At 43.0% G+C, this 22,313-nt stretch overlaps 1 protein-coding gene across 1 annotated transcript; it reads left to right on the top strand.

Annotated features, from left to right (window-relative positions):
- Positions 1-1,178: 1,178 nt before the first annotated feature.
- HAS2 (hyaluronan synthase 2) lies at positions 1,179-20,044 on the top strand. The gene is made up of 4 exons (XM_052703986.1): positions 1,179-1,899; positions 10,192-10,818; positions 15,523-15,624; positions 17,174-20,044. Exons 2-4 carry the CDS (start codon positions 10,192-10,194, stop codon positions 18,101-18,103), a joined length of 1,659 nt encoding a protein of 552 aa, XP_052559946.1. The 5' UTR covers positions 1,179-1,899; the 3' UTR covers positions 18,104-20,044.
- Positions 20,045-22,313: the final 2,269 nt, after the last annotated feature.

Genomic DNA, 22,313 nt, shown 5'->3' with positions numbered 1-22,313 from the left:
CCTCTATGATCATCTAGTCCAGTCATCCACTTACCACCAATATTGTCCCTCAGTGCCACATCTCCATGTTTCCTGAAAACCTCCATTGATGGGGACTCCACCACCTCCTTGGGCAGCCTGTTCCAGTGCCTAAACACTTTGTCAGAAGAGAAATTTTTCCTAATATCCAACCTGACCTCCCCTGGTGCAACTTAAGGCCATTCCCTCTCATCCTACCAAGGCTTCTCAACCAGCTCAGCTTCCACATACATCCTAAAGCTCTCATTCCTCTTGAGCACACCCAGAAACCTGAATACTTCACCACGGTACCCAAAAATCCTCCATCCACTTCAGGTAGCTACCAATTTGCAACCATATTTTGGACACGAGGAGAGTCCCAGCACAGCAGGAGGTACCGCGCGGGGTGAGGAGTCCCCTCCGGCTTCAGCAACGGTGTCTGCAGACAGAGCAGACAGAGAGCTTTGTGGACCTTGAGGAAACGCGGGCTGAGCAGTCGAACATCGGGGGGGGTCTCGGCCGGACGGGGAGAGATCCGTCAGCTGCGAGAAGCGGGCTGCCCGCGCTCCGCTCACTTCAACAGTGCCACCTAGTGCCTTTTTAACATCAGTTCAGTGGAAGTGGGGGCTGGAAGCTGAGAAGCCGTTGAGGGAGGGAAGGAGCCCAGCGGAGCGAGTGAAAACTGCTGGAAGCCGACAGCAGCGGCTGGGCTGGAAGCTGCGGTGCCCTGCTCTGGGTGAATTGAGTGACTAAAAGAAGAGACTAACAAATTCGAAAGCATTTTTTAAGTTCTTAAACCGTCTAAAGTGTTTCCGGGCTTGTTTTAACGCGAGTGACACGGGTATTGTTGCCGGGGGAGATTTCTATGGGGTAGTTACTAACAGCAAATGTTTCCGAGAGTGAATGGGTAAAGCAGAATTGGAAACTGCAAAGTTCATCCATTCATAGAGGCAATTCCCTTATTAATAAAAACCAGCAGCTGCAAAGCTGTCCCAGCAGAATAGCGGCGGTGGGAGGGACGAGTCCCACACCCCAGACCCGGAGATGCAGAGAGGGGGCAATGGGGGCTCCCCCCCAAGTGCGGGGCGAGGAGAGGAAATCAGGTGGTGGCGATGGGTGTGTATTGCGTTTCTTTGCAGAAAGTGCAACTTAGCTAATTGAATTCCTGCCTCTGCCAATTGAATTGGTCCTTGGCTGAGATCATTTCAATGGGCAGGGTGGTTGCGTTTTTTTTTCCCTTCTTACAGGAGTTCGTTCCCTCCCCTCCTCTTCCCATCCTCCGCCTATTAAAACAACTCAAGTCTCACTTGTTAAAAGACCCCATAACGTGGAGAAGGCAGAAAAGCAGCAGCAGCAGCAGGAAAGGAACAGACGTCTGGAAAATATTACCCGTTTGCTGCTGCTGCTGCTGAGAACTAAAGCAGCTACGCGGTCCGCGAGGCATCACCAAAGAGCCTTTATCTGATGCTGCACATCCCAAACTTTCAGCCGCTGCCGTGCAAATCCTCCAGGCTCCTGCCCAGCCGGGTTTGAAACAAGGTCTTCGACCACGAGAAACTAACTCCTAATTTATTACTTCTAACTTTTTTTTTTAATTATTATTATTATTTCAAAAACAAAATAATCCCACGATTTTGAGCTAGAAACTGAAGACAAATACATTGTAATAGGGAAAACACGTGGGAGAAAATGAGTAGGACTGAATAGCCTTAAGCGATTTTTTTTTATTATTTTCGTTTTTTTAATTATTTTTTTATTCCTGAGCTTCTGAATAAGTCCCTGAAAAAGTGCGATTTGATCTTTTACCTCAAACTTGGAAACTGTTCAGCGGGAGCAACGGTACGTGAGACCACACAGCTGGCTGGAGCCCCTCTATGACCAAAGGACAGCCGGACAAACAAGGTAGGAGACTGACCATCACCCTTCTGGCATCCCCAGAAAAGAAGCCGCTCTCCTCTTAGCCCCACTATTCCAGGAAGGAAGGCGGAAAGAGGTCTCCAGACACGAGTGGGGCTGGGGGAGGATCTTACCGTCTCTATGCTACACCTATTCCAGCAATGAATAGGACCGCAGTGAGGATGAATGAGGTTTTCAGCTTCAACCCCTCCCTCCGTGTAATCCGTTTAGGATACAGTTGAGCAATACGGTTTGAAAGGGGAAAAAAAGAAAAAAGTGAATTGAATAGCAGTTAAATCGATCAAGCAACAGGTTCGGAAGGCACTCGCCATGAGGGGAGGCAGAGCCGCCCCCACCTCCGGCCGCCTTCCCCCGCACGCAGCGTCGGGAGGGGACGTGACAGCGGCGGCGGGAGGGATGGGACCGCAGGAAGGGAAGCGAGGAGGAAGGCTAAGTCCCGCCTCGGAGGGGAGAAACAGCGCGACCAACGTGTCTGGGCGGGGAGGGAGGGACGGCGGAGGCGGGAGCTGCGGCTGCCCGCGAACTTCCAGCGGCGCTGCCGACTGCCGCCCCCGCCCCTCTGCGCGGCCACCGGCGGGACCCGGGCTGACCGCGAGGCTCGGCGGCGGCGGCGACGGCACTGAGGGCCGCTCAGGAAGGGTCGCTCCCGAAGGAGGGGACAGGGAGGGGGTTCGCGGGGTGCGCCTGAAGAAGGCAGCTGCGCAGCAGCCTCGCGACCCTTCCCCGCCCTCCGCGGGGTGCTGCGACCCGCGAGGGTCCCTCAGGCCAGGGGCCGCCCCCAGCCCCCTCCCCACGTGGCTGCGCGGGGGATCCCCCCGGCGCCCCGCCCACCCCCTGTGACGCACCGCTGCCGCCCACTTTGGCCGCGGCTCCGGGCCGGGGTTCCCCGCAGGAGCGGCCCCGCGGTGGCGGGCGGAGCCGCGCAGCCCCTGCCCGGCCCCGGGAGCTCCGGGGGCTCCTCGGCCGTGTTCTCGGCGGCCGTTTGCTGCACCTGTCCGAGCTGCAGCCTGGAGCTGAAGCCGACAACCAGCTCTCGTTGCTAGGAGCCCTAATGCGCTGCATTCGATGCCTTAATACCTTGGCAAAGATGCAAAGAGGGCTGAAAGGGAGCTTAAGGGAGGGCCCGCCGTACTACACCATTCCTGGCAGGCTTTATGAATCTGTTTTTTAGGGCTGGTAGAGCCCCCTTATCTCACAAGGCATAAGCATTCATAAGCATTCCGCTCTTAGTCCCCATGGACCTCATGGTCTCATGGGTCATCTTTCCATAGGTTCTCACCCAGTTCTTCAGCACCAGTGTTGTCACCGTGTCAATACAGCCAGGGCTGTATTCCATTCTAGTAAATCTCACCCTACATGCAAGGGCAACAGCACTTGGGCAAAAGTTTTTCCAGGAGAAAGAGCAGCTGTGCAGGATTCAATGGAGCTCCCCATGCCGGCTGTGCTACCAGCAAATTCAGCCGATCATGTTTATGATATGCAAACAAATCAGATATCAGCCTCATTTAATAACTGCTTGAGATGAGTGCATAAAGCAGCAAGTTACTTTTTCATTCAGTGCAACAGGACTGCCTACTTGACTAAGTCAAACATGGTATTACCTGTGTTTGATAAACAAATTACAAGATAATGAGCTATGCACATCAGACAAATATTTACTCACTGGAGTAAAGCATGGAGTCAGTGCTGTGCCAAAAGTGTCCATGGACTTCATAACCAGCAACCAGAAATCTGTTCTAAACCAGAATATTTTTTAACTGTAATCTGAAATGTCTGAATGTCAATATGAATTATTTCTCATATTATTTCTTAGAGTGTTTAATATGAGTTTGTTGCTTTCTTTTGGTTAATTGAACAACCAGCATCTCACCATGTATGCGATGGAGAAATCCACACAGCAGTTACTCACACCTCTTAGAGAATAAATTTAGGTGCTTTAGGGGAGAACATACATTGAGCAGACAGGAGACTTGATTTGCTGATCAAAGACTATGAGTGTAGATACAGTTTACCATCATTACCAACCTTGTTCTTTACTTTAAACCTAACCTCAGAGTTAATTTTAGTCTTATGTGCGCCCTTTCCAGAAGATCAATGGCATGACAAAATCTGGAAGTGATAAATAACAAAAAGCACCAGATATGGTAACTCTGTTGCAGTAAAGATATACAGATGTAGCATAACTTCTCGGTTTCCTCTCTGCAGACTGTAAAACAGAAGAGGCACTCTGGGCAGCTATTTGATGCTCCTAATTATTGTGTACCTGGAAGCATTTGTACTTCAAAGATAAATGATTTACTTTGCCACCAAAATAAGGCTCAGTGTTTCTAAATACTGGATGAAGATTAATAGCAGATAATGTTTGTGTTTAAACATAGAGTATATGTGTGTAAGGCCACATAAACACATAAGGGCTGCATGCACACACAACACACAACTGTCATTCAAGCAGCTGATCTGTAGAAGCCAATGCTATTATGCTCACAAAGAATGAGGTTTTTTTAAGGCTTATAAAAGTTGATACTCTTCCTTTGGCTGTGAGTAAAGCAGCCCTAAGCGACAGCATACACATACACCCATGTGTGTCAGCTCTTACGTTGCTAACCTCACGGATACCAGGTGTCCTACTGATAGGGTAAGAGTTGCATTTGTGCTGTAGAAAAACTGACTGCCCTGCTATGTCTACATTCAGGTGAATATATGGAAGGGAAAAAGGAAGCAGTCTGGTTTTCTTTGAGGAAAAACAGTTTTATGGAAATTGGGAATCACTGGGTCCCATGTGACCCAGGAAGAACAACAACTCATGCACAACACACGTCAGTAACCTCAGCTGTATGAGGAGCTCCATAGACCTCCAAGAGCCTCTTGCATGATCTTGATTTCCCATTTACAGGTGAGAAGCTGAGGCAAAGAGAGGTGAATTCATTTGCCTAGGGACATCCAGCAGGTGAAGGGCAGTACTAGGAGCAAAATGCCAGTGGTTCAAGTCCTGATCCACTCTCTCTGATTTTCTCCCTTCAAGAAATACAATAGTTAAGCAATGATCAATTTTCATACAGGAGATTAATAGATATAATAAATACATCAAATGCACATACATAATTTTATCATGAATACTCCAGAAATTTAACAAAGAAATTGTAATATTTTCTTTACGCGTGCAATACAGAACTGTTATATAAATTATCCACTGATTTCTCTCTTCAGCAAAATATTTAAGTGCACACTTCTCTTTATGTTGAAGATAAGTGTTATGCTGAAGCCAAAACATGAGGCTTCCAACTCTCCACCATGGACAGGGCTGCCTCCCACCAGCTCAGACTGCCCAGGGTTCCATCCAACCTGTCCTTGAGGGATGGGGCACCATGAAGTGCCTTCAGGGATGGGGCACCGCAGCTTCTCTAGGCAGTCTGTGCCAGTGCCTCACCACCCATGCATGAAGTCTGATTAATAACCCTATGGCCAGACTGTGATATATAATTTTGGTGAGGAGACAGGTGCTATTTTACCCTGGAAGTCAGCAGTGTTCTTTGCTAAGTATGCAGTACCAATCAGGGCACTAGAACCTACTCAATTTCCATCAGGTGTCTTGATCTTATTAAGGTTAGATTTATGTATTATAACTGCAGTTAGATACTAGCCTAAATATTTGCCAGAATAAATAATAAAGCATATTTTGCTATGTTCATTTAATTTGGAATCTAAGGCATTGCTCAGCTTGTGAAAGCACAGTATCTTTAGTGTTAGACTTATTCTACCAGTCACTATGTGTACATATTAGTCAACATCTTGTTAACTTAATTTGTTAATGAAAATTAGAAGATAGTAACATAGAGTAAGTTCTTTCCCATCACAAGCATGCAAAAAATGTGATTTCTGGGTCTTCCCATCATTATGACAATGCTAAATAACTCACTATGTGGAATCTGATGTCAAATACTTGCAGGGATTTATTTATTGGTTATGCCCTTCATTAGAGCCTTGAGAGAGGCAAACACATTTATTGCTTCCTCTTGTACAGTCACAACAGGATGTGTTTATACTCAGGACTGCGTGTTGATCCAAAATGTGTGTTGCTAAATCAGCAACAGCCTAAATATCATTAGAATCATAGAATTATCAAGGCTGGAGAAGATCTTTATAATCAGCTAGTCCAACCATCAATCCATTCCCACCATGCCCAATAAACCATATTCCCAAGTTCCATTTCTACACATTTCTTGAACACTTCAGCAGCAAGGACTCTACTACTTTCCAGGGCAGCCTGTTCCAGTGCCCCACCACTCTTTCAGAGACTAAATTTTTCCTAATATCCAACCTGAATATCCCCTGGCCAACTTGAGGCTATTATCTCTTTCATGTTTCATTTCTGCTAGGTGGGCTGTGAAGAACTCACCTGTTCTGTTCATGGAATTAAACAGCTGGAAAATCAAGACAGTAAATTGTTCAGTAGTATACTTTGAAACCTCTTTACGTTCACTCACTGTGTGTGTGCCAATGTTGACCCTGTTTGCTGTCTGTGCTAAAGCATATACTGGTTCAGCACCGCAGGGTTTGATGGATTTGCTCATGAAAGATTTAGATGTCCAAACTGCAAAGCAGCATTAGTAGTCCTGTCTCAAGCTTCCTATGCAGTGCATGGGAGACTTAGCACCTCCAAAAGGAGCCTGAGCTGTGCTGATCATATACATATGATCATATATGTACTATACACCTACCAAATAGTCAGCTGTTGAATAGGGCTCTAGTGATGGCAACTTTGAAGAAAAGCATTTCAATTTGGCTGAAAGAATATTGCCAGCACTCAGAGTGATTATTTAGGAAATGCCTGAAAAATAATTGTGGTTTTGAAAGTTAAAATCTGTGTTTATCTTTCACCAAGCACTTGACACGTGTATCTTGACTCAGCACAGTGTTATTTTAGGCTTGCAATTTTCACCCGCAGTACCATGCACTGCTTCTCTGATAATACTTGATTCTATCTCAGTGTGACAAGTTCAGGAGAATTTTGACTGATGTATTACTAAGATGTCCTTTTACACTTCACTGTGTTAGACCAGTCTAGGTTTTCACAGCACTACTATCTGATCTTAAAATCTCTGATGAGGCTATTCCTACACTCAGTACTATTATTTGACTCAGCAATTCATCTTTGGCCCCAGACTTGGACAAACATAATTTCCTCTTAACTTCTTGGCTCAGTTATTTGAGAAGGGTGGAGAGTTTTTGGCTTCTTTGCTGTTGTTTGGGCACATTCAAGCTGATACATATCAATTCTGCTGGGCAAGTTATCAATCGATCACGTGCTAAAGTTTGAGAATATTGAGCAATTTTTCCAGACTTTGCCTGAGATTCAGTCAGTTAAAAGACATGTTTCAATTGCATATACAAAGGGAAGGTTTCTTTGATGAAAGCCAGGAATTCAGATCAAAACACTGTTTATTTTCCCAAGGTTGACAGTGAAAGGATTAAAAAAAAGATACTATTTTATTAAGACCAGAAATCCATTTCTTGATCTTAAAAGAGTGAGTTTGGGGAAGGAGGGAAACTGTGCTGCAATGACAAGATCAGAGAATTCATTTATTTTGTCTTTTGGTGCAGAATCACTATATAGGAAAAGAAAAAGCAGTAATGAATTAATATAAAAAGAAGCCTGATACAAGTGTTTAGTCAGTCAAATGTAAATGCTCCAGATCTTAATCTAAATCCTGTGAGCTATACCCATACAAGTGGTCCATTGATTTCAGTCATACAATTCCTAATGTAAGCAGAATTCAGCCCTGCTCACTAATAGGCATGTTCTATTTCTGGTGAGGGAAGAGAAGTTGTGGACCCCAAATGGGAAAGCATAGTACAACTGCACCATTAATAAAATACTCACCTTGATGTTGGTGACCTTCTGCGTACTCGGGGGGATTAATAAACACACAGGCTATTTGACTTCAAGGTAATCTAGAGGAGATCCAATCTGTTTTCTAAAGCCCATCTATTTTGGGCGCTGCATTTAATTCACCTATAGGGATGGCTCGTATAAGTGGTCTTTTATTAGGCTTCATGATGACCCCTCATTGCAGAAGACCTTCAGACAGGCCAGAGCAGAGACTGGTGCTCTTGGCTGATTACAGCACCTGTCAGAGCCCAGTCATAAGTATTCAAGGAAGTCCTAGAGATAGGGTCCAATTTCTTTAACAGTGTCTCCAAATACACACTTACGAGAATTCTTCCTGTCCTGAAATTTCAGACCCTAAATAGCCAGTGGAAAAAAGCATAGTCTTTGCTGTCTCAGACTTTATTCTCATTTTTATTTTCTAAGTTGTTCTGTCTTTCTAAACCTGTAACATTTCAGACAGAAATATAACTGGTGACAGCTATGCTGCTGCACTTCGGTACTGTTGTTTCTTTGCTTTTTGTTTTGTTTTTTTTTTTTTTGTCCCGAATATTTCACAAGAAAGAGTTAAAGACCTACATGATGTAATGAAGTGCAGTTCCAGCTTCAGTTTTGGCCAATAGATGATGAAACACATTATCTGCAGACAAGCAAGATGTTAGCAGCAGGGAAAATATGAATAAGAGTAAGAAAACACAAACATTAAGTCCATTACTTGGAGAGGCTCAAATTCAGCAAAATTTTCAAGCATGTGCTTCAGATTTTTTGACTTACACTGTGCTTATTGGCATAGGCTTAAACAGACATTACCTATTTTATGTCCCTTATGTCAAACGTACTGGCATTAACTTTCCTGTAATTATGAGAAAGTTGTTGTATAAAATTGTTAATGTGACTGTCCACAAAAAGCAGTCAAGTATATTTAGGGGCAAATGGTATTAAGTTGAGGGAGGGAAGATTTAGGCTGGATATCAGGGGGAAGTTCTTTACTACGAGAATGGTGAGGTGCTGGAACAGGCTGCCCAGAGAGGTTGTGGATGCCCCATCCCTGGAGGTGTTCAAGGCCAGGTTGGATGGGCCCCTGGGCAGCCTGGTCTAGCATTAAATGTGGAAGTTGGTGACCCTGCCTGTGGCAGTGAAGTTGGAGATTCATGATCCTTGAGGTCCCTTCCAACTCAGGCCATTCTGTCATTCTGTGATTCTGTCTACATGTTTGTCCATCACTTGTTTTGAGCATCTTCCTTGCCTGCTATCTCCTCCATGGCCAGAGCTTAGCCTCAAAGATTTTATAGCCAGATAGGCTATGCATGCAGAAGTTGTCACAGCTGATACTCTAATGAATTTCAGAGTCCAAAGTAAAGCCTTGACTCTGCTAAATTGATGAGTGTTTTGAAGACGGACTTAATCTCTGTCAAGTGATAGCCTTACACACTCATGCTCGCACATGCATATATATCTACATATACAAATGTATGAATAACACATTTTTGCAGTGTTATTGAGAAGACCTTGTCTGATCATATAAATATAAATTACAAATATAGTCAGACATCTGTCTAAAAAAATATAAATACATTCAGACATCTGTTTTAAGAATGTCTTTCCAATATTATTTGCAAACGTAACTAAGCAAGAGACACAATTCAGGGTGGGATGCAGTCATGACACAAATTGGGGGGCAAGGAGAGGCTGCACAGATGTTCAGCTGTTCTTCCCACCCATGACTTGAACGGTGAAGTGAGCAGTGGCCTGAAAGCCCCTTTTCCGACCCCCTCAGGGTAATATGACAGGATCTCATTCAGCAAGCCCAGGCTGCCAAATTAAGATCCTGACAAAGGTAGCACTTTCTTTGAGGACATTATGAAGTGCCCGCATTCTCCAGCGTTTGTTTTATGGATCCAAGTTGAGGGAGGGAAGATTTAGGTTGGATGTTAGGGGGAAGTTCTTTACAAGGAGAGTGGTTAGGCCCTGGAACGGGCTGCCCAGGGAGGTTGTGGATGCCCCGTCCTTGGACGTGTTCAAGGCCAGGTTGGACGGGGTCCTGGGCAACCTGATCTGAATGTGTACGTTTGGTGGCCCTGTTAGGCAGGGGGGTTGGAGCTACATGATCCTTGAGGTCCCTTCCAACCCAGGTGATTCTGTGATTCTGTGATTCTGTGATTCTGTGAAGTGTAGAGAACCTCCCTATGTACATTAGGGCATATTTGACTCTTCACATGTAAAGAATACTGCAGAGGAGATATGAGTTGAACAGATGATGTAGTAAGTCTGTGACATGACCAGAAGCATGGGGTGCATCTGCTGGTGCTGAACTCAATGTTGACACCATGTGTGCCCCTGACAAAGTGGGAAGTGGTAGCTCTGCTAAAAGTTTCCATGCTTTTTTGCAGATGTATTGTGAGAGGTTTATATGTATCCTGAGAATACTTGGAACCACACTCTTTGGAGTGTCCCTCCTGCTGGGAATCACCGCTGCTTACATTGTGGGCTACCAGTTTATCCAAACAGACAATTACTACTTCTCCTTTGGACTCTATGGTGCTATCCTGGCATCACATCTCATCATCCAAAGCCTGTTTGCCTACCTAGAGCACAGGAAAATGAAGCGGTCGCTAGAGACTCCAATCAAGCTGAACAAAACTGTTGCCCTTTGTATTGCTGCCTATCAAGAGGATCCTGACTACTTAAGAAAATGTTTACTTTCTGTGAAAAGATTGACCTACCCTGGAATTAAAGTTGTTATGGTCATTGATGGGAACTCGGAAGACGACGTTTACATGATGGACATTTTTACTGAAATCATGGGTAGGGACAAATCTGCCACTTATATCTGGAGTAACAACTTCCATGACAGAGGTCCAGGTGAGACGGAGGAGTCTCACAGAGAGAGCATGCAGCACGTATCTCAGCTGGTCCTGTCCAACAAAAGTGTTTGCATCATGCAGAAATGGGGTGGAAAAAGAGAAGTAATGTACACAGCATTCAAAGCACTGGGGAGAAGCGTGGATTATGTACAGGTAGGTATTAAAGCACCAGGTCAGTGCCAATTCAAACACACTTTGAAAGAAAGCAGCTTTTGTATATTTTGTGCCGCATGTTAGAGGCCATCCCAGTCCCTGATGAACACAGTGCTCCTTTCAGTCTGTTTGGAAACAGCTTGACCGTTGAAAGTGCATTTTGCTACCTTTTTAAAATGGTCAGCCTATCTGTGAATATGTTAAATCTACCAACTATTGGAAAAATCTGGAATATCTCCTCAGGCTGCAGTACTTCTCCCTGTGGTTTTGCATCAGGCAAAGCCAGTGTCCTCCTGAAGACCCCCTCTCTGCTCCTGTAAGTCTAGATCTTGGGTAAAGTTTTATTTTGAGAGAGTTTCAGTGGCCACATATGAGAACAGGCAGACAAGTATTTGCTGCCACTAGGGAATATCTCAGTGGTAGAGTCTGTGAAAAAGATGGGGGTATTTTGAAGCTTTTGAGGGCTGTGCAGAGTATTCAATAAAAAAGGTCAACGTGCAGTCTTGAAAGAAAGATTTCTTCAGCTAAAGCCTGAAGGAGCTTTTGCTTCATCACTTACAGCTGCATTACCTCACTCACTGCGACTTGGCCTTTAAAGCCCTTATGACACTGTTCACTTAAAAATGAATTAGGCTGAGTCCTCTCTCCCCATTTCCAAAGCAGCAGAGACACATTTCTTTCCAGCTGCCTTGGATCCCATGAAAGATTTTCTGTGTTTGTGCCTTACACATGGAAGCACTCCTCTCTCAGGCAAACAGACTGCAGGAAGTCCAGGAGGCCATGAGTGGAGGAGGTGCATAGAACTAGGCCAGACCCTGAGGATTACTAGTTGTAGTATATTAGTTGTATATCAAGACCAGTGAGATTTATTCCACTAAATCCTGCTGATTATGAGACAATTTTCCTAATTAATCACCCCCAGCCTTTCCTGCCCTCTCCTGACATCAGCACATTACTTTGCCTCCAGAATTCTCCTCTGGTGGGACAGTCGATAAGCTGTCAGGATAGCGTCAGGAACCACCCTGGTCTCAGAACTTCAAGAGTTTCTGGAGGCTTAAAAGCAAGGCAACAATTTAAACTCATCCTTGAGCATTTCCAAAACTTTAACTGATTTATTATCCAAAAACAATGGACTTAAATTCTCCATTGTCTGCAGTTTGATTTTGTGCTGCGAGGGACTGTGATGGGATCAAAAATGCTGTTTTTCTGCGTTAACATCATTTTATAATCACTTCCCACAAAAGTATCAAATTGCAGAGAATGAAGGCAGAGAGGAAACAGATTCATGACTACTTTCCTCTCTCAGTCCAGCTCTTGCATTTGCTCAGAGAATCTGCAAAAAGTGTTTCTCTTTCAAAAGTCATACCATAAACTAAGAAAACGGAAGAGATGTTTCTGGTCTCTCTGTCAGTCAGCACTCCTGACCTGGCTCAGAAGTCCTGATGAATGTGTCAGGGACTAACTGACGACTGATGTCACTGTCACATCCATGTTACAAATGCATTGCCTAGGTGGCTCTGGTTGGGCACAGTCCTGATGCAGTTCAGGTGACATATGGCTCTGTTTTGTGAATTAGTGTAGGCTGAGATTTTTTGCACATTTAGGAGTATCTTTAGGACTAAATTACTTTAAATGGGCCCCACATTTTTAATAGCTGAGTGATCTGCATCAGTGATCAGCCACTTTAAAAAGTAGACCAGTCAGTATGACTGCCCATGCCTGACACTGTGGGCCTCACCGTACTTGAACGCACTTTAAGCCTAAAAGCAAGTGATTATAAGCAGACATGTCAGCGTGGATAACCAAGATGTTACTCACTAGCAGACTCTCACTAAATACCTGAAATCACTGTGAAGGATTTAATTCCATTCTGGAGGAGGTGAGGGCAAAGCTGGCTAGTGCAATCAGGGTGCAATGCATCTTGGCTTGATCCAAGTACCTGCATGGACCACCCAGCACAGTCTGAGCTCCATGGAACATCCTGATTTTAAATGACCACTAGTTGCAGCAAGCATTTGAACAGCTTGCTCAGAGCTGAAGGCAGAAGCACGCAAGGTCAGCTGTCCCTTTCATGCAACTCTGTGACCCACAGCAGTAATTTCTAGGTCACTCTGCCCTTATGTGGAAATATAGCAAATTGGCTCTTAGACTGTGCTGGGCCAGCCCCAGCTTGCCAGCCCTTGGTGTGTTTCATTCAGGTTCCTAAGTTGCTTTTCTCAGGGTGCGTCCTCTTTTCACCTAGAAAAACCTCATCCAGATGGAAAATGACAGCTTGTCCCAGGAACGCAGACATGTCCACAGTGCTGGCATAGCCAGGACACATGCTGGTCATTCATAAATAAATCCTGTTTTTAGTATTCCTCATCTCATAATAGCAATGTTGCTCATGGGAGGTTTCTCTGCTATAGATAAATGCATCTGGTGGTTGGGGACTGCTCAGCCACATTGAGTGACAGGACTGAAATCTGAGGAGCTGGGTAGGAGACTGACCCAATCTGACCATTTGTGGCCACAAGAAATGGAACAAGTGTCTTACTGAGCCCTGAATACCAACAAATAGCAGATATGCTGTGCTGAGCACTCAGTGACAGCTTTGCTCAGGAAGTCCCAGACAGAAATACAAGCATCCTTTTCTCCCTTCATCCTTTCTTCCCTTCATCACAATTAACGCTGCCTGTCACCATGTGCTGTCACTGATGACAGCTTTCCACTAAAGCTGGCCAGGTTACAAAGGTGCTCCCCAGGCTGAGTTTTCCAAGGAGAAGAGCTGGATGCTCGAATGGAAGCTGGAGATGCTTACAGAAATATGAGAGCTCTCATCAGCTTTCGCCTTTCAGCCTCCAAGTGAGTACGGAGAGGAAATGTTTTGGCAGAAACTGAGCTGCATCACAAGCTGTGCAGCTTGATTATCATAGAACTGTAGAATCATAGAATGGCTTAGGTTGAAGAGGATCTTAAAGATGATCTAGTTACAACTTCCATGGGCAGGGTTGCATGTCTCAGGGTGAGACTGCGCCATCCAGACTCACCTTGAATGCCTCCAGAGATGGGGCATCCCCAACTTCTCTAGGCAACCTGTTCCACCTCTTCACCATCCTGAGTACAAAATTTCATACTAACATCTAACCTAAGTCTCCCCTCTTTTAGTTTAAAGCAATTCCCTCTTGTCCTCTCACTATCAGATCATGTAAAAAGTCATTCAACACCTTGTTAAACCTCATTAGGTTCTTGTGTGCTCACTTTTCGAGCCTGTCCAGGTGCCCCTAGAAGGTGCCCCCTACCTGCTATTGTGTCAACTGCAAAACTGGGCGTAATCAGCAAACTTGCTTGTAACCTCTCAGCTCAAGTCTAGCCCATAACAGAATCCCTAAAACCTCTCCTCCCCTTCACAGAGCAGGAATAAATACTTCTGCTCCTACGGAGCAAGGGAGCTTAGGCTGAGTTGAAAGGTTGGATGAAAAGATGCCAAAATTAAAACTGTAGATACAAAGCCTTGCTTGGGTTTAATTTAAGAGGTTATTCATGCAGCGCCACTGACTTCTACCCCTACTGTCCCCACCTGAAATCACAGGAATATCAACTCTGGATTAAGTGGGAGGAGGAAGAGAATTTGTAGGGCAGAATCTGGCCAGCCAGAAGAGTGTTTCTGAGACAGACTCCCACTCAGGGAGGTCAGGGCATCTAAAAAATGAGTTCACAGACTATTGGGAAACTGCTTTCAGTAGCAGCTGGGACAAGGAGGCACCCACTTGATTTAAAAGGCCGCAGCCTATGTCATTATCCTCCCAGCAAACGAAAGCAGCATCAGCTGCCTTTCAGAGAGGCCAGCCTGTCTGAGCCCCCCTCCTACTCTCCAGGGGCAAGCCAATTCCTAGTGTACACAGTGTCTAGTTGACTAGGAGTGTTTGTGTGGTTGAAAAGCCTGTGTATCTCATCTATTTCTGCTCTGGTCTCATGGACTACTGCACTTTGGGACTTGCTCCTTCTGTTCTTACTTAGATATTTTTTATAAGAATGCTGGGGGAAAATGGCAAATGATTTCTGTACATCAAATCTCAAGTCCTTGCACTATTAGTAACACACCATACATCCAAATATACAGATGAGTTTCTTCTATAATCCGAAATACGTATCTTACATGAATTTCTAAATCCTTCCATGAGTGAAAGAACTATTAGGTTTCTTACTGGACTCCTAGCTGACTTTTTTTTTTTTTTTTTTTTTTTTTTTTTAACAAGTATCTGGAATTTAACTCCTTACTCCTTCCCTCTTTGGGCAGCAGGAGACATTTTACCAGGGTACTAAAACCATGCAGCCAACACAGGGGAACCCTATGTCAGGGCTCAGCAGGAATCTGCAACACACCCATGAACACTGTCTTGCTCTGCAGTGCCCCATCTCTGAGAGCATCTCTTATTCAAAGTTGTCAGCCCAGCGTGCCAGTAAAACAAATCGAGCTGATACAGAAGAGAGGATTGTTTGCGTGCACGGTCCTTACAAGCACTCAGTTTCATTCAGCAGCACTTCTTGCTGCCTGATACAAATGGTCTTTAAGAAGTATCAATGCAGACTCCAAAGAGAGATTTAATTGCTTTCAGAAGAATATGCCTATAGAGACACTCACCATTCAAGTGATTTTTATTCTCTGTTCAAGTGTACTCCTTAACCAACCCATTTTTGTTCTTGATTCTGTCTTTCTCGTAGGTCTGTGATTCAGACACAATGCTCGATCCAGCTTCATCGGTGGAGATGGTAAAGGTCTTAGAAGAAGATCCAATGGTTGGAGGAGTTGGAGGCGATGTGCAGGTGAGTGCAATGGGGAGTTTCAGCAAATAATTGTACTGCAATAGTTTTCCACGTCTGGAATAGCATTGAATACACAGTGGTATCATCACAAAGGCTCTTATAAGACCTTACCCTTTCTATCTATTGAACAGAATGCTAATTCACAGGTATGAGCACTGTGGTTTTAACACTCACAGAAAGCAGATAAGTATTATTCTCCCCAAATATGTGAAAAATGGGGCATTAGGACTGTCAGGCCTGTTGCTGCATCTTTGAGTATCTGGACATGATTTTTTGTTTGAGGTGCCACAGAAAAGCTTTAGGGCACCAGAGAACAGAGAACAACTCTCCCAAAACCAAGTCCAGCACCTCAGGCTTTACTTGCTAATTCGCATTCAAGATTGTTACAAACAAAGCCTTTTAGAAATGCAGTGCACTATGCACTATGTACTCTGTGTATTTTTGAGTTTCCTATGCTTCTCTGTCAGATGGGACAATGTGAAGGCCTGAAGTCAACCCAGCTCCACTTCTGTGAGGATTTTCAGCTGTTCATTCCTTCCAACACAAATGTTTCTGCTACAATTTATAAAAAAAATATGCATATGAACATTCCAATTGGCCTTGGGGTTGGTTCCTTAGTCCAGTCAGGCTTTTATGAAACAAAGGAGAAAGGGCCATCTATATGGGCAAGCACTTACTGAAGAATGTCCCAGTAGTCATAAGTATTTCAGGTATGTGGCTCTTAATTCCAGAAATTAAGATTCCTACAGAAGCCTGAATATCTTTGTCCTCTGGTCTGATCACAAGTCGAGCTGAAAATGTGGATGTGAAGACTTGGGCACCTGCACTTGCCTTTACGTCCACTGAGTGTTCAGACACAGATTATAGCTATACAGCATTTAAAGTGGATGCCTGAGCTTCAGGTGAGCTTTGGGGCAAAATGAAGTGAAGGACTGAGTTGTTTATATGAGCTGAAGCATGACTGCTGGTGTATCATAGTATGTCTTGAGGCATAATAACAATGCCAGTTTCCAATGTCAACTCCAGCAAGGCTGTTTCCCAGAGGGCCTAATGTCACATATGGGATCATAGTCCAGGATCAAACATCTAGGGCAAGCCTTATAAGACCAAAAATGTAAGCCAAAGACCACCTGTTCAGTCTCTCATATCCTGGCATAGCTCTAGGAGGGCTGGAAGGAGTCCTGTGAGAAGCAAAGCTGTGGCAGGAAGCCACATTTTGGACTTCTCCATCTCCTAGGAGAGGCTGCAAGTACTTAACTGGGGATGAAGAGAAAGGAAAAATGAGCCAGGAAGGAAGTTTCTTGGTGGAGAAGAGGAAAGGTTGTGAGAAAAGTGATCATTTTTGTGGAACAGCCTCTTGAAGGCTTTATTGCCTTTCCTATCAGTGTCCTGGACTGTGTAAGGATGGTAACATGTTTGGCCTAAGAGTGAAGTTCCCCTTATATTTTGGCTATCAGTACTCCAGTTTCAGCAAATTCCTTTTTGATCTAATGTGTATAATATCCTTCTCAAGAACTCATCTAAAATGCCAACTTCTTGTATTTTGCAGATTTTGAACAAGTATGATTCCTGGATCTCCTTTCTGAGCAGCGTGAGATACTGGATGGCATTTAACATAGAAAGAGCCTGCCAGTCCTATTTTGGCTGCGTACAGTGCATCAGTGGACCTCTGGGAATGTACAGAAACTCTTTACTCCATGAATTTGTGGAAGATTGGTACAATCAAGAATTTATGGGCTCCCAGTGCAGCTTTGGAGATGACAGGCATCTAACTAACCGAGTACTAAGTCTGGGCTATGCAACAAAATACACAGCTAGATCCAAGTGCCTTACTGAAACACCAATAGAGTATCTCAGGTGGCTGAATCAGCAGACCCGCTGGAGTAAATCATATTTTAGAGAGTGGCTTTATAATGCAATGTGGTTCCACAAGCACCATTTGTGGATGACCTATGAAGCTGTAATCACTGGATTCTTTCCTTTCTTCCTTATCGCTACAGTCATTCAGCTCTTCTACAGGGGAAAAATCTGGAACATCCTCCTTTTCTTGTTGACAGTTCAGTTAGTGGGCCTGATAAAGTCTTCCTTTGCCAGCTTCCTTAGGGGCAACATTGTCATGGTTTTCATGTCACTCTACTCAGTGTTGTATATGTCAAGTTTACTGCCAGCAAAGATGTTTGCAATTGCCACAATAAACAAAGCAGGGTGGGGCACATCAGGAAGAAAAACCATTGTAGTTAATTTTATAGGACTCATTCCAGTCTCCATTTGGTTTACAATCCTCCTAGGTGGCGTAATTTTCACTATCTACAAGGAATCAAAAAAGCCATTCTCTGAGTCAAAAACAACAGTTCTCGTCATTGGTACAATCCTCTATGCATGTTACTGGGTTCTTCTATTGACTTTGTACTTGGTTCTTATCACCAAATGTGGCAGGCGGAAGAAAGAGCAACACTATGACATGGTGCTAGACGTATGATGTTTCTGTGGGAAGTTACCCAGAGAGTTCTAAAGCAACCCAAGAACCTTGTAGTATCTGTGGCATGGGACGAATGTTGCCAAGGGAAATGGATCACTGCTGCTGGGAATAGGACATTTATATTCCTCTGGGTTCATTTTCATCCTGCCAAAGTAAGAAAATCAAAAACAATAGAAAATGATTTTTTTTTTTTTTCCAAGGGGGAAGAATCAAACCACACCATTTCAACCTGTTCGCATGAAAATGGGAGAACTTCTTTGTTTATGCACTTTTTGATCGTGCATACGCCTGACAGTGTTACGTTCTATATACCTCACTGGTCATGCTTATGTGTGGACAGGAAGAAAAGGAGTTTGGAGAATCAAGAAAAGGATCTTACAGCCCCTTGCAACCTAATTTATGAACTTCTCTTTTTTATAGTTCTTTTTATAGGAAGGGTCTTTTGTGTTAGGCTGCCAAATGTAATGCCAAAGGTAAATTTTAAGAGGCCATTGGCTGAGCTGTATTTTTATATTATTGTATTATTTGTGTGTGCGTATTTTTAAGCCAACTTTTTTTTTTTTTTTTAAATCACATATTTTATATTTTACTATCTGCCAAAAAAGTTGCCTCCCCAACATTTTGTTCTTTAGCCTCCTTAAATATATTTGGGAAACAAAAAAATCAATTTCCCCCCCAGAATTATGCTGATTTAATATTGTTCACAATAGAAAGCATAAAAAAATTCCTCTGCGTTTTTGCAACAGACGAATGGTTATTTCTGTGAAAAAGCATTTAAATGTACTCTTTGAAGGCATTTATTAGGAAAGGCCCAACATTGCCAGTTTCTGAATACAAGCTTATTTGTCCATAAAAAAAGGCCAAAGGGGTAGATATGTGCAATCTGGGGCTTTGTTTTGTTTTGGATAACATTTTAATAGGGAAATCTACTTTGCTGAGAGCATAATATCTCTGGCATGCACAATAGCCATTTGATAAGCCAGGTCTTGATACCATTGGAAAAGGCATTGCTATAGGAGAGCTCCCACTGATTTTATATATGATCTGAAGAACCACACGCTTCTGATCTGAAGAAATATCAGACACCCCAAACTACTATTGACTCCACTGATGGCTGCAATCTTCCAGTTCTGATTTTTTAGTTAAAAGATACATGAAAGGAAAACATATCAACACTTTCAAAATGTGGGTGCCTTGCTACAAAACATCTGCAGTGCCCTTCACAGAGTTTACAAATGATATAAACATCACCTTCTGTGACATCCAGTGTAATGCAGACCCCTGTACTAAGCCCAATATTTCATGCCTGACTAAAGCATATCTACCAGAAAAGAAGCCAACTTGTATCAGAAAACATCAGGTCTTAGTAAATTCATCATTTCCTTGGTGCTTAATAGTCCATTTTGGACATTTATTTTGGACCACGATTTTGTGAAATAACACTCAGGACTAAATTCTGCAGTCCTTCACCAGCCAAAGGAATGTGGCATTGAGCCCTAATACACTTTATAAAGAGCAACAGAATGCCAACTGCATACAGATATATGCCCTTTTTAGATTCTGGTATTTAAAGCACTGTGGTAAAGCAGAAATCAGCATATGATGCTTAAAGAACTTAGAAGCATTTTCAGCTTCTTTTTTTATGCAGATATGAGTAGATTCTGCTGTAGAATGAACTGCACACACACTACCTTATTTGTTTGATTATCTTGAGGTACATGATTGCTTGAAAGTCATACTAATTTTATGTTAATGATTGGAGAGTTGATTCGTGTTGATTAAAAATAGAACAGTATTAAAAAATGCAAAAGAAACAGAAAAAAAATTGACTATGCCTTTTAACTATTTATGATGTAAGTTAAAGCTTGGGTTAACATTCAAATGTCAAATAAATCCTCTCATTCTATAAAAAATGAATTAATTGCCTGTATTTATTCTAGCAATTTATTCTAGCAAATGTACTTCCAATATAGGTTGTATAGTATAATTGTTACTTTCATAAATAAAATATTTTTGATAAGATTATGACTAATACATGGTGTTTCTGATCAGCACTTTGGCTCTGAAGCCATAAATCTGGATGGTTTGGAGGATGCTGTAATGGTGTCACCAGTCTGATTTCCCAGCAGGAATTTACCTTTGAGAAGCATGGTAAGCATGCACCTGAGGAGTGCAATAACGGCAGGATGAAGGGGTGGAACCAACTCACTCTAGTCCATTGGATGCCACTAGCTTCCAAAATTAGGGAATCAGAGAGTACGTGCCCAGTCCTCTTCTTTTGCAGCCCCCTGCTGTGCTTGTTAGACTGTGCCTGGATACTGTGACCAGTTTGGGGATCTTCAGTACAGTAACTCATTTATGAACCAGAGAAAGTTCGGTGTAGGACCAGTCTGATATTCGGTGCTGGAGCACTGTCCTTGTGAGGAGGGGCTGAGGGAGCTGGTTAGGTTCAGTTGGAAAGCAGATGGCTTTGGCCACCTAACATCATCTCCAATACCTACAGAGAGATTGTCAAGAAGGTGTAGCCTGGAACTACACAGTGATATCTGGTAGGAAAACGGAGATCTCTGGGTTTGAGTTGAAACAGGAAAGCTTCAGATGTAATATAAACATTAACTTTTTGCCCATGATACCAATCAGGTACTGGACAGGCTGCCCAGAGACCTAATGCAGTCTCTGTCCTGGGAAGGTTTCAGGACTAGAATGGAAAAAGTCCTGAGAAACCTACTCTGACCTCAGAACTGCCTCTCTGAAAGGACGTGAAAATGTCTTTAGTCAAATTACATTCTTTTAACAATATTTATTCTCTAAATTTTCTCAAAATATTTTGTCTCAAAATTGTTTTGTTGTATTTTCAGTGTGTGGAGTAAAATAAAATGTGTTTTTCATTAATACTAAATACAATTGTGAGCTGTGTGTCAAAAGAAAAAATCATGCTTTGTTTTGAAAAGTACAGGCATTTTTCAGCCTTTTATTGATGGTTTCAAAATCTATAAAAACTTTTTCAAACTACGAAGTCTACAGAATACTTAAAAAAAAAAAAAAAAAAAAGAAAAAGAAAAGAAAAAGAAAAATCAGTGAGTTGGCAATATCTCAGGTTGTGAGACATTTCCAGAGTGGAGTAATTTGAGTTTGACAGCATCTGTTTGCAGAGACCAGGTGTGAAGCAAAACCTGTAGGGATTAGAGGTGCAGCAAGGACGAAGCAGCCCTCCTGTTCTGATTGCTAACAAGCTTTGGTTTGGCCAAGAATCAGGTTTCTTTCAGGAATGCATGAATATTTAGCGGAATTTTTTTAGGAGGTGGAAAAAATCCTGTCAGACACGTACTGCCAAACGTGTCCTGGTGCACAAGCTGTTATGAATCCGTCTGTTAAAAATTTTAGTCTGAATTTTATTCTTAGCAAGAGACAGAATGGTAAAGAGGAGACAAAATGTATCAAGAGCTGCTGATGAGATCTAGTATTACTGAGGCTTTGCTGCAAGAGCCACTTCTCTCCAGCACTAACACAAACTTAAACATACTGCAATTTTTCCTTGGCCTATGTTTGCTGCTTTAGTTTCAGATCTAATGGATCTAAATTGTGCCTGCTTCTTCTAGCTATGTAATTTTGTATAATAAAAGATTCTGCTTCTCCCAAAGAAATCCAGCTCGAATTTTCTCCTAAGATAGCCCTGAAATTTCCATAAGCTCCAGTGACTGCACATAGGAAAATTTCCTTGTTATATTTACATTAAGTAAATGAGAGACCCAGGCCATGTGTCTGAGCTTTAGTACGTGGTATTTGGTACTGTTTAAGTGTAAGCATTGTCCATGGCATGTTTTTACTGCAGGTCAGATTGTGCAGCCACAAATGGTGTTGGGCACAGTTAGGAGAGCTGTATGGGTTGGCAACTAACATGTCTGTGTAGGTTATACAGCTTAGGTGTGATCTCTGTCATAACTGTTTTTTTTTAAAAAAAAGAAAGAACACAAAAAGAGCATGCACAAGGCCAGTACTGGTGATATCTGGGTAACTATGGCAGCACTGTGGGATGTACTAGAAGATACTTTAGTATGAAAAAGAAAGTCTGAAAAGGCCATAAGAAAGGGTTATTAAAAAAAAAAAAAAAAAAAAAAAATATTTGATAGCATAGATTTTACACATGGATTTTAATATTCCATTTCAGAGTACACAAAATTCTATCCAAATGGGTAAGTTGTGTGAGAAG

Source organism: Tympanuchus pallidicinctus, unplaced genomic scaffold, assembly GCF_026119805.1.
Source record: "Tympanuchus pallidicinctus isolate F22 unplaced genomic scaffold, pur_lepc_1.0 scaffold5, whole genome shotgun sequence".
NCBI classification, from domain to species: Eukaryota; Metazoa; Chordata; class Aves; order Galliformes; family Phasianidae; genus Tympanuchus; species Tympanuchus pallidicinctus.
Note: the sequence above shows the minus strand (reverse complement) of the source record. Positions and strands in the feature narration are given on the sequence as shown.

Coding starts and splice junctions, on each gene's coding strand:
- HAS2 (XM_052703986.1), top strand. CDS start 10,192: ATGTATTGTGAGAGGTTTATATGTATCCTGAGAATACTTGGAACCACA. Junction 10,819..15,522: donor GAAGCGTGGATTATGTACAG/GTAGGTATTAAA, acceptor TCTTTCTCGTAG/GTCTGTGATTCAGACACAAT. Junction 15,625..17,173: donor GAGTTGGAGGCGATGTGCAG/GTGAGTGCAATG, acceptor TGTATTTTGCAG/ATTTTGAACAAGTATGATTC.